General features: G+C 34.7%; 1 protein-coding gene across 6 annotated transcripts; it reads left to right on the top strand.

Moving 5' to 3' along the window:
- Positions 1-6,974: 6,974 nt before the first annotated feature.
- On the top strand, positions 6,975-12,155 carry LOC107785364 (uncharacterized). Of its 6 annotated transcripts, none has more exons than XM_075238708.1 (4): positions 7,269-7,475; positions 8,302-8,623; positions 9,735-9,898; positions 10,068-12,155. In XM_075238708.1, exons 3-4 carry the CDS (start codon positions 9,859-9,861, stop codon positions 11,954-11,956), a joined length of 1,929 nt encoding a protein of 642 aa, XP_075094809.1. In that variant the 5' UTR covers positions 7,269-7,475; positions 8,302-8,623; positions 9,735-9,858; the 3' UTR covers positions 11,957-12,155. The 6 variants fall into 6 exon arrangements, with proteins under 6 accessions (XP_016462133.1, XP_016462137.1, XP_075094809.1 ...); XM_075238709.1 differs by having other exon boundaries at positions 7,272-7,475; positions 8,302-8,367; positions 9,997-12,155; XM_016606649.2 differs by having other exon boundaries at positions 7,289-7,475; positions 8,302-8,367.
- Positions 12,156-12,773: the final 618 nt, after the last annotated feature.

Below are 12,773 nucleotides of genomic sequence, written 5' to 3'. Positions count from 1 at the left end.
TTCGTCTTGGTTTGCGTCAGCATTGAATATTCCACAATTTTTTTTCCAACAATGTTCCACAAGTCTGGGCGTAGAAATCGTCTCTGTTTCTGTCTGTAAATACATTGAATATTCTAATATGAATCTTCCAATCAAATGATTGTAATTATGAATGTAACACTGGGGAGTTTATTTTTGGCAATTTAATATTACTATCTTACTGTTTCTCTAGGGTTTGACTTGATGCGCACCGTATGCCTACGTCATTTTCATTTATAATTAAAGAGCCGAGTTAAAATTTCTTATTTTTTGGCATTTTAGAGGCTTTGTTGGAGTAATTTAAGCAGGTTCTAACTTCAAATTTACTCCAAGAAAGCCTCTAAAATACCAAAAAATAGGAAATTCTTTTATTGATTTAATAATTTCTTAAAAAACTAAAGTATTTGATCCACAACATTATGTATGTAATAAGCCAAAATATTTTTATATACTTATTAATTATGAGATTGGAATTAACTTCATTTATAGCTATTGGGTCAAATACTAATATAGTGAAATAATGTAGTATTAAATAATTGGTTAGTGGGCTAATTGCATAATGCAAATTAAGAATTAGAAGTAAGTAACTTTAATTTATTATTTAAAAAGTACACATGTGGGCCAAGCCTACTCTTTTAATGCCCTCACGTGAGATTTTCTTAGCACACATTAGATATACTAGGGCTTATATAGGTTAGCAGCGTGAGTTTTAGAGCTTCAGGTAATGAGATTACTTTGGTTCAGTAACCTATACTTTGAATATGTATTGTTGTGATATTTTTGGTAAGATTAATTATGAAAATAATGAACTAATGATTGATAATGCTTAGTAGTCATAATGAAAAGACATGAATTACTATTTGAATTATAAATTGTTCGATGTATGTAATCTTCCTTAGAAGGAATTTGGATAATCTGGTAGTATATCTACTCCTATCCGATACAGTGGTGTATTCAATTGCATATGGAGAATTATAGTCATCATTAGCCCATATTAAAGATTAAGCAATTAAAGGATAGATTTTTTATTGTACAATTTTTTAGAAGAATTATGGCTTCTATTACTACACAATTTCGATCCTTTTGCTGGGAGTCATAATGATTAGGTTCAATGATTTGGTAATGATAATAAAATATAATATTAGATAATGTATATAGTAGTTGGTGATTTTACGTGAGCCAACAAAGGTTTCGACACTGTTAGATTTATAAGCCACTGTATTGTTTCTTATTTATACTCTATAATTATTATTTCGGGACATGAATATTAGTATACCGGATATTTATGTTAAATATTGAGTTTATATTGAAAAATTGAAATATATTTTTACTTTTAAAAATATATATGGTATTTGATAGGTGGAATACTAAGATTCAACTCTAAGCTTGAAAGTTAAGGATATTGAGATTTGACCCGATTAACATAATTAACCTTGTTAATTAATATTTTGCAAAGATTGAGGCCGTTTGGTTGGCGTTCTAGACGTTGCAAGGTTGGGGAACTTGTCGTTAGCGAGGTAAGTGAGACTTTAAGCTTTGATGCTTGTTTTTCCAAAACCCATTTCGAAAATTATTTTGTCTGTCTGGTCCATGAGTTGGAACAAGCCTGTGCTTGGCAGAATCGGTAGTCTTTGACTAGCCGTGGGTATATTATTTTATGGAAAAAAATACTAATTTTTTTATATATGTTTTTTTGGTGGTGTGATAGGTTGTGAGCCATGATGCTGGATTTGATGGTGTGATACGGTTGTGTGCCATGATGCTGGATTTGATAGTTTGATACGGCTATGAGCCATGATATTGGGGTATTGTGTATGCCTTTGTACATCACTCGAGCATTGTGTATGCTTTTGTACATCACTCGAGCATTGTGTATGCTTCTTGATATATTTAGGGCATTGTGTATGCTTCAGGGAGCATTGTGTATACTCCGTTACTTATTTGAGGCATTGTGGTGCCGTTGTGGACTCGTAGAGGTGTTAGTTAATTTCTTTCACTACAGTTATAACAATTCCTTAGTGTGTAGTGTGTTGAGATATATGTGTTCTTGTTAGTTAATTCTTATTAACTGTTGGTACCTATGTATTGTGTTATTGTATAACTATTATATTTAGTATATTGTTCTTGTTATGGTATGTTTGTATTTTTTAACACTTGTTCTAGAGGTTCTTAAAGTGGCGGGTTGAGAATCTTACTGGGTTATATTTACGTATAATCGCTCCTTACCTGCATGTCCATGCCGATACTGTTGTTGACAATGAAGCTAGCAGTTGACGACGAAGCTAGAGTTGATCCAGCTGTTGAGGTGAGCCACCACTTTGTCCGTGGAGGCTACCGATGGAGTCTTTATTTATTTTTATTTATTTCAATTAGGATTTGTGCGCCTAACTCTGAGCGTTTTTGAAATTCTTTAGATGCTCCATGGTCTAGTTTGAAAATTGGGTAAGAGTCTTAAATCTATATTTGAGATATTAATCATTTGTAATTGATTATTGGCATGCATGGTCGCACTTATTTAATTTATTAAATGTTGTGAATTAATGTTTAATGTATAAAAATCTGGTTCGCCTGACGTGTAATGTGTGTATGAAAATCTGGTTCGTCCGGCGAGTAATATGTGTCAGGTACGTCTAGGGGTAGTTTGGGACGTGGCATATATAACGTGAGGATTTATATAGCAACATAAGACTTAAAATCACTCTGAGCAATTTCACCCAAATATTACCAAAGAAATCGGACTTTATTCACTGTAATGAAGAAGAACTTCAAAAACTTTGGTTTAGGGGTAGTTATTGGGTTTTACATTGATTGCAGAGGGATGTTAGGTGTCAACTACAATCAAGAATCCCATCCCATTGGTTATATGGAATCAGAGATGCATCTTTCTCTGCAGGTGCAGGCCAATGTGGTGGGGACGAATGCTTACCTAAAAGATAATCATTTTTTAGTGGAATGAAGCCCCACCACCCCTCCACCAATAAATTGAATTATTTTCGCCAAACATTTTGCTGACGCCATGCCATAATCCAATAATTAGAAAAATAATTTCTAATTAAATTAAGATTTGAAAAATACCTAGTAGTAGTAGTATTAAATCACGTAGTGCTCTATTATTTGTGCAAACTTGTAGGTATTTTGTAGTCAATGTACACTTTACAGTACTGAAACATTTTGTTTGTTGGAAGCACTAGCAATGTGTGCTCCTATAATGTCAACTCATCTCCAAAGTCCCACGAGAAAGGAGGAAGAACGATAAGAATTGAACTTACATTTATTATATCGGAGGCTAATGTCAATATCATTAGACCGTGATTATTTTTTAAAATTGTTTGATGTTTACTCCAATTGATATTGCCTCTTTTTTTGTTTTTGTTTTTTTGTGGGTCAATCTTCTACATTATAGAGTAGAGTTTACCCTTTAAGTCGGAGGAAAGGGCAGCGAATATATTATTTCAACAGGTTTTAGCTTTTCATTATGGTTCATTAGCCAATTCACGCTATATATCATACATTCGTCCAATAACTTTAGTAAATTGTCGATCGCAGATTTAACATTTTTATGTTACTAAATTCATAGTACCTCTATGAATATTGTTTTTGGCTAGCAACGTTCTTCTGAGAGTTTATTGAATTTAGCTTGGCTAAGCGATAATATAATTATGAGGTCTAAAATGGAAATAAAATGTTGATCAAATTGGAATATGAAAACATGCTTTTACTATCCAAATAATGGCCAGCATCATAAACAGAAATATTTTAAGAACTTAACCGTGACATATTTTCCTATTATTGGCATATATAACATACCATATATAAATAAGTCAAAGTTTTTTTTTGTTTCAAAGTCAAACGTCCAAAAATTATCAAAAAGTCATCAGAATGTACATAAATTGTTGTTTTTGCGTTTTAAGTTTCCTATTATTTTGTACAAATAGTAACATATCATATTTGTGGCAAATACTGTGGTTTACTACGCGTATGTGGTAAAAATTGCATGGGACGTAATATTTGGTCGCCGATTTTTAACTTGTACCCGTTTTATTTTTTTGTTTGCATCCGTACCTTTTTTTTTTTTGTTAAAAGTGTTTTAAAAAGACGATTTTGCCCTTCTTTAATAAAAGACTATTGACAAACTGCAGGACAATTTCGGATAAAACTCGTGACAAAACTGTAGATTGTAGGACAAAACTTTAGCATGTTTTGGTATGAAATTTTTGCAAATGAACTAAATAACTTCAGTATGCATTAGCAAAAACTTAAGCATGTTTAGACTGAAGTTTCGGATAAAACTCATGACAAAACTGTAGACTGCAGGACAAAACTTCAGCATGTTTTAGTATGAAATTTTAGTAAATGAACTAAATAACTTCAACATGCATTAGCAAAAACTCATTAGAAAATTATATACTTCAAGACAAAAACTTAAACATGTTTAGTCTAGAGTTTTAGCAAATGAACTAAAATACTTCAGCTTTTTTAGACTGAAGTTTCGGATAAAACTCATGACAAAACTGTAGACTGCAGGACAAAACTTCAGCATATTTTGGTATGAAGTTTTTGCAAAAAACTAAATAACTTCAGCATGCATTAGCAAAAACTCGTTAGAAAATTACGTACTGCAGGACAAAAACTTAAGCATATTTAGTCTGAAATTTTACAAATGAACTAAAAAACTTCAGCATGTTTAGACTGAAGTTTCAGATAAAACCCATGACAAAATTGTAGACTTCAGCATGTGTTGGTATGAAATTTTAGCAAATGAACTAAATAACTTCATCATGCATTAACATGAAGTTTTAGCTTCAATGTGAAACCGTTTCATGCTATATTAGCATGAAGTTTTAGCTTCAGTGAATTAGCATGAAGTTTTAGCTTCAATATAAAATAATTTCATGCTACATTAGCATGAAGTGTTAGCTTGTATTTGATTAAAACTTCAGACTTCAACGTGAAACAACTTTTTTCTATATCCTTCACGCATTAAATTAAATTTGAAGTTTTGAAAAGTTTTTGAAGATCTATAAGTGAAAACTTCATGCTATATCCATCAAACAACTTCATGCAAGTGTGATTTTGTAGATGAATCTGGTTCAAGTTTTTGGTTTTTTGATAAAGCTGTTGAGAGGAGAGGAGGAGATCTTTTTTCACGAATGAGGTTGCAGATCGCGCAATTAATGTGTGATGCAGGTTTTATATCTTTTGTCAGGAGTGTAATTGTCATATTATTACGGTTTTTTTTGTCAGCTCGCTACCAAATGAATAATTTTTAAAAATAGGATACATATTAAAATGTATCATAAATATAGGGTACGACTGCAAATCCCTGCGTATGTGGGCGTACACAATCTCTTTTCTCTGAGGGAAATCCACAGGTTTAATGTATCAATTTTTCTAAAAGTACCTACAAAGCTATAAGGATCAAAGTATGACCATGCATTTTCTGAATAAATGGCAAGACATTTTCCGTAGGATAACTAAATAACTCAGAAGAGATAAAACAAAAAACAAATTAAGAGTTGTTCAACTTGGTTGGATCCATAAGAGCGTACATGAGCAAGAAGAATAGCAGATAGTACCTCGTAAAACTAGAGACAGCCAACGTTGCTTCTGTAGGTTTACTGTACGTAGCATGAGCTTGGATGATATATGTATTAATTTTAATTTTAACTGCTAAATTAAAGTAAATTTTATTGATTTGATATAAATATACTGTGTTAGTACATTTATACCGGTTTCATATATTTACTACTAGAGCGGCACGGCAAACGTAACCCTAATATTTTTGGTAAATTAATATACTCCATTGGTATCAAAGCTTATAGTGAGTGGTAAATATAACAGTCTCACACACAACAAATGCTAACCAAATTCTCACTATATATTCTCTTTTCTCTTTAAAAAAGACACGCGTCATAATAATAATGTATGGATCATTAGCTAGGTATTCAATTAACGTGTATAATTGAAGATATAGATGCTCCTATAGTCGTATGCGCAGTACGTTAGTTGGTTCTTATCGTTCAAACTGCGGCAATAAGAGTTGGAATCCCATTGGTCTAATTTGGATAACTACAAGGAAAATATATAGATCTATGCCGAACGCAAGCAAAATTAAGGGAAAGAAAAGATTCTTGGAATCGCAATTATTGTGGGGTGGGGGTGGGGGAATCAACGAATGTGAATTCTCATTAGCTGGCAGTAAACTAGATTCCAAACTGTTTCCTTTTGGATGCTGCGAATGGGGAATGAGGAGGCCTCGTGCCATTATTTTTTTTTAATTGTTGTGTGATTGACGTCATACCGAAATTTTGGTCAGTAGGCCTTTAATTGATACTTAAAATAAATTTTGTATTCGAATTCATTGTTTAAATCAAATTAAATAATTTAATTTTTTATATTAAAATATAATGTGAAAAATATATGATAAAAATTGATTATTCCGTACACATAGGATATGGTCACTTATACAGTAATTTGTAGTAAATGAAGTTTACAGCAAGTCATGATAAGGTTAAAATGATTTAAGAAAGTAAGTAAACATGTCAAATTTTTAATGACAGAGAAAAAGAGAAATGGTCCAAAATAAATGAAACAATCTGGGAATGGAAGAGTATACAATTACGAAAATGCCGAACAGGTTTTTTCTTACGTCAGGAGCCGCTAACTAGAAAACCGTACTATGGCAGCTGCTCTATAGATTTTTTCGGGTAAAAGCTCTGAAATATTTTGGGTATGACACGACAAATTCACATAGACCACAAATTTCCACTGATATTGCTTATGTCATCTGAGTGTGACCTTCAAATTATAATTTTTTTGTAAATTTACAGCTAAACCCTTGCCCTTTGTTCCCTTTTTGAACTTCAATTAGGGCAAAATGGTAAATAAATAAAATGTCTCTATCACTTAAAAGTAAGCAGCGTTCATATCAATGAGTCGTTTGCTTAAAACCGTCCACAGAATACAGTTGTTGTGCTATTGACGATAAAGAGCATCAATATGGTGAAATATTTGGAATCACTTCATAATTAGAATAATTTTTTTTTATTAGGAGGTACCTTTTCTCTTGTGTAATCTTATCAAATAAAATTTGGAGTTAATGAAATCAGTAAATTTTAAATATCAAATGTTTTGAGCATTGAAAAAAATAAATAAAGGGCAAAATTGGAAAATTGGAATCCAACAAGAATCCCTTTGGGTGACGTTTGATCAATAATAAAGAGGTTGACATATCAAATTTAGCTCTATTTATCAAAACAACACCGAAATTATTGTCTTTCTCTTCTCTTCTCCTTTTCTTATTTTTCTTTTTACTCCACTTTGTTGGAGCTGAACAAGGTTTCAGTTCTTCAGTTTCTCTTTCTAGTTCTAGAAGAAGAATACTAAATTCTGAAAGGATGGCTTCAATTGATTCTTGAAATTGTCAGCTTTGCTGAAATGGATATTTTCTCTAAAGGGTATTTTTCTTGAATTCTTTATTTTCATTCTTCAATCTCTATGTTCTTTTTTTTCTTCTCATTTCAATACCTTCAATTGAGTTATATTTGTTTTGTTGATAATTCTGTGTTGTCCTATATTGATTAATTATAGGAGTGAAACTCATTAATTGCTGTTTTATTATATTTCCGTTTACAGTAGCTCTGCCTTGCTCTGTTTTATTGCTCAATATTCCTGCATAGACAGCTAAAGTTTCCTGGTTTTTGCATTTTTAGTAGAACAACCAAATTCTATTTTTCTCCTTATTATGTATAGAAAGACTTGACTTTTTCCTTTTGTCAGTTGCAGTGTGCTTAAATTGGAAACTATGTAATTGAATAGCTTTCCCTTTTTGGTTCTTTTTACCTTTGCTCGTGCCTACATCTTTTATTATATCTAAGTCTTGTTAAAATACTTAATTGATTAACACGGCCAACGTTTTGAATCTATGTTCTTGGAGTTTCTGTTGTAGATCCCGTTTTCTAGTGGTTGGTTTTCTTTCATACTCAAGAGGGTGAATGAATTCAAGGAAATCTTGGAGTTAACATACTTTTTATTGGAGATGGCCATAAATTGAGTTGCAAGAATGAGTCTTGAACAATTTGCTTCCTTGTCAATATTAGTTTTTAACATCTTTCTTTTACACCTCAAATTCCAATCAAAAGTATGGAATTATATCCTCTTATGGTATAAAACAGTATAATAGCAGCACGGCAAATTGCTACAAGTGTGGAGATATATCAGATTTGTTGATCAGAGAGTGGAGAATTTATTCCTTTTTTTTCTTCTTCTTCTTTTGGTGTGCAGGATTACAAGTCCTATCAATCTGTTAGAAAATAGGAAAGTATGGTGTAGCTAGCACTGAAGTTAAAGGTCAACCCCAAAGTGGTTTTAAACTGTACCTGGCAAAAGAAGCAAGAAAATAAAAGGATCTTGTTCTGTGGTAACTTAAGTGTTGTAGTCTAGGATCTTCAAAGACATGAGATAGAAGGGTTGATGCCTGTGCTGGGAAATGGTTTATTGATTAAAAACACTAGAAAATGGATACCCTAACACTCTTCTTAAAAGTATTAAATAACTCTGACGATCCTCAAAAGTTTTTGCTCAATGTTACAGAGTTATGGACCTGGTTAGATTAAGAGCAGCCATCTTGTACCATTTTCAATACTTACAATTTTACTAAGTTATTACTGAACGGATAGCTTGACATATATGATGCTTATAAGCCTTATTTTTAGAAATCCTGATTATAATCCAAGAAATGGGCATTTAACATTCTTCTTAACAGTTTTTAATGGTAACATTTGACACCATTAAATCAATATATGGTCCTTAAAATTGTTTCCCAACGTTTATTGATTTATGGGACTGGTAGAATTAAGTGCCGCTGTCTTCTATTCTCAGTGTAGGTGACTTTAGGTCACTTGCAAATGCCCGGATATATTTGATACTCTCATGTATCCTGTTATGTAATAGTTTTAAAATTCTTTTGTTTTTTTCAGTGCACTGGGTATGTTGTTGTTTGTTTGTTTGTTTTCTTCAGTTACAATTGTATATTGAATTATTTGATTCTGGATATTATGTGTTTGAGGATTCTTTCTCACATCTTTAGAGAAGAGATCTTCCTTTTTCCACACTTCAAGGCATGAAAGAGTAGAAATTCACTTGGAAAAGGAAGCACCTTAATACCCTATACCTTTAAGAATTTGAGGCCCTCTGTTTGTGATGTAACATATTCAGAATAAGTTTCTAGGCCATGGAAAGATTATGCCGATTCTATAGATGACATTAATGGTGAGGTTGATGTGGACTGTTGTGAAAACTTCTTAAGTTGTAGCAAGTAATATACCTTGTTTGTAATGCTAGCACTTATTATCTGAATTCTTTAAATCCTCCTTCCTACCTCTATCTTTCTGCCCTTTGATTCTGTTGTTATCTCTCTTTCTTTCCGCACGTATTACAACATTCAACTTTCAAATGTCAATCTGAGCTCTTTATTATTAACTTTTATATATGTGGCATGCAACTTGTCCTTGATATGTTAACAAGAGAAAAGCAGATAAAGTTGCAATTTTGCCATCTGTATTCTTGTTGTTTAAGTCTTTAAATGTATCTTCATGATGGAATTGACATCGCTCAAGGATGTGATTCTTCAAATTATGCTTGAAGGGGGAAACCTTTCCATCTCCCATATCTTTTGTATTTCACGAATTCTGACATCCCGTTTTCTGTTTTTTCAGGTTTTTCAACTAAGACTCTCTACTGTGAGACATGATCTGCTATTGTCTTTTAGTATCTTCCTCATCAGTTTGTATATAAGAGCATTTACACAACTCTTGATTCCCCTCTACAAGATTAGATAAAATGGATCGATCAGACACATCAGGGTTTGTGAGTGGAGGAGGTAGCTCATTTAGGACTTACTTTACTTGCTTTCTTTCTTTTGATTTTTGGGTTTTCTCCATTAATATGTGAATAAATTATTCAGTTAATTATTTTCAGGTCAGCTTTTCCCTAATATAGTTTGATAACATCCAATGATCTTAATGAGAAAAATATGTGCCTTGTTCCAGATGTCGAGCTCACACGGAGTGATACAACATTAAGATTGGATTGCTTTGGTTATGGAGGAAATGAGTTTATCAGATTTGGAGGCAGTGGAACCAGCAGTAGAAGCCATGTTATGCAACAGAATGCTGTTGATGATGGGTTTAAATTGGTACTTGGTTTGGGCCCAACACCTACAATGTTTTCCGACGATTATTACCCTGGTGGAGCTAATAAAAATAAAGGGTTTACAGCCTTGCTGAATCAGGGGCTATCATCTGAGGGTGATTCAATCCTCAAACTTGGCCTCTCTGGGAGTACTGATGAAATTTCCAATGCACTTGATTTTTCTGCTATCACTCAGAGTACTGCTGGTGCACCTCATCATCTCGATCAGCTATCTTCGGGTGGAAATAGACCAGCGATCCCTGTCCTGGATGAAGGTTCTACAACGGCCAAGAAGTCGGGTGGATACATGCCTTCACTTCTTCTTGCTCCAAGAATTGAAAACAACCAACTATCCTTCCAAAACAAGGAACTTTTGGAGCTGGGTGCAAAATCGCATTTCCATCTCCCTGAGCTGAGCTCTGAACCTTCTTGTATCTCTGATTACTCAATGAGTACCATGTCCGAACCAACGACAATGGCTACATCCTCACGCAAGACAACCAATCCCAAGAGATGCAAGTTTCCGGGGTGTCCCAAAGGAGCTCGAGGAGCAACAGGTCTTTGCATTGGACATGGCGGAGGACAGAGATGCCAAAAACCTGGATGCAACAAAGGTGCTGAGAGTAGGACCGCCTACTGTAAGGCCCATGGAGGAGGGAAGAGGTGTGATCACCTGGGATGCACTAAAAGTGCAGAAGGTAAGACCGATTACTGCATAGCACATGGCGGTGGGAGGCGCTGTAGTTTTACTGGAGGTTGCACCAGAGCAGCACGTGGCAGGTCAGGCCTTTGCATCAAGCACGGTGGGGGGAAGCGGTGCAGTGTGGAAGGATGCACTCGTAGTGCCGAGGGGAAAGTTGGCTTGTGCATTTCCCATGGTGGTGGACGCCGTTGCCAATACCCTAGTTGTGCAAAGGGCGCACAGGGAAGCACTTTGTACTGCAAAGCACATGGTGGTGGAAAGCGTTGCATATTTGCTGGCTGCACCAAAGGAGCCGAAGGGAGTACGCCTCTTTGCAAAGCACATGGTGGCGGAAAACGGTGTCTCTTTGATGGTGGTGGGATATGCCCCAAAAGTGTACATGGAGGCACGAATTTCTGTGTTGCACATGGTGGTGGGAAGAGGTGTGCTGTTCCAGGATGCACTAAGAGTGCTCGAGGGCGTACAGATTGTTGTGTTAAGCACGGAGGAGGGAAACGTTGCAAGTTTGAAAACTGTGGAAAGAGTGCTCAAGGTAGTACTGACTTTTGCAAGGCTCATGGTGGTGGTAAGCGTTGCAGCTGGGGAGAGGGGAAATGTGAGAAGTTTGCTAGGGGAAGAGGAGGGCTATGTGCTGCTCACAGCAGCTTGTTACATGGGAGGAATGCTAATAAAGGAGGCATGATTGGACCAGGACTTTTCCATGGACTGGTCCCTGCTGCCTCCCCCGTGAAGACCACTTTTGAGAAGAACAATCGTTCCTCTTCTATGGTGAGCATGGTCTCAGATTCAGTTCATTCACTCGGGAAGCCAGCTGAAAGGCAGCAACTTATACCACCACAAGTATTGGTTCCCTTGTCAATGAAGGCCTTATCAACTTGTTCTAACCCCTTAACTTCAGAGAAGCAGGACGATAGAAGCACCGACCTTGGGATTGGAAGAAGCAACACAAACAACAACTTTGAGTTTGTTGTCCCAGAGGGCAGAGTTCATGGTGGTGGCCTAATGTCATTGCTTGGGGGAAATTTGAAAAATGCAATAATGTGAAGCAGTTCACTTTGCTATTGGTGAATTGGTACTCTCATGAACTAGTATTCATTTCTTTTTTGAACTGTGTATAAATGTTTGTATCAGTTTAATGGGACTCATCTGAGAGTGTTCTGTTAAGTACATAGGTTATGCTATTGTTACTTGTAATTGTCATTCAGATATCGGTTTCGCAAAAGTTCAGATTTTCTTTTAAAAATAATTAGAAGACCCAGACTGGGTATGTTATATTACTGGCAGAAAACATAAAAACTGCAAGTTGGGGATTGGCAGAAGCTCACTTATATTTAATACCTAATTGGTGGACATATATTTGATAGTTGCTAGCTCTATAATGATGTTGCTAATACTACAATTGTATAATTCTGTGGTAGTGTCAGTTGCATTAGTGAACTTAGACATTTGCAATGTTCAACTATTCATCAAAGTTTCTGTCCGCAAATTAACATTGTGAGGATTAGAAGAAGTTTATAAACTCTACTTTTGCATGTGTATATGACATATCAGCATCTTTTCATCTTTTTGAAATGATTATTAGTTATTTACTTATTTTGATCATTCCTGGAAAAGTGAAAATCTCTTTGACATTATTACTATTTCAACCAGTATAGCCCTTAAAATAATGAAAACTGATAAAACAAGATACTGCACAAGATATTCATACAACTAGTTTCACATGGATATAAGTTTCTCTTAGGGCAAGAAAGGGAAAGCCCGAATGGTGAATCTAGGTTGTGTGGCATGATTAGGTGGATCAACTGAAGATAAGATGAAGATATTGGTAGCTGCAGCCCAACTTGAGCTAGTTTATCTCAGC

The sequence above is a fragment of the Nicotiana tabacum genome, chromosome 19 (assembly GCF_000715075.1).
Source record: "Nicotiana tabacum cultivar K326 chromosome 19, ASM71507v2, whole genome shotgun sequence".
In the NCBI taxonomy this organism is placed as follows: domain Eukaryota; kingdom Viridiplantae; phylum Streptophyta; class Magnoliopsida; order Solanales; family Solanaceae; genus Nicotiana; species Nicotiana tabacum.
Note: the sequence above shows the minus strand (reverse complement) of the source record. Positions and strands in the feature narration are given on the sequence as shown.

What these genes read in the sequence shown, in the direction of transcription:
- LOC107785364 (XM_016606647.2), top strand. Translation starts at nt 9,859, where the DNA reads ATGGATCGATCAGACACATCAGGGTTTGTGAGTGGAGGAG. An exon ending in AGGGTTTGTGAGTGGAGGAG is followed by an intron (nt 9,899 to 10,067) that starts GTAGCTCATTTA and finishes GCCTTGTTCCAG; the next exon opens with ATGTCGAGCTCACACGGAGT.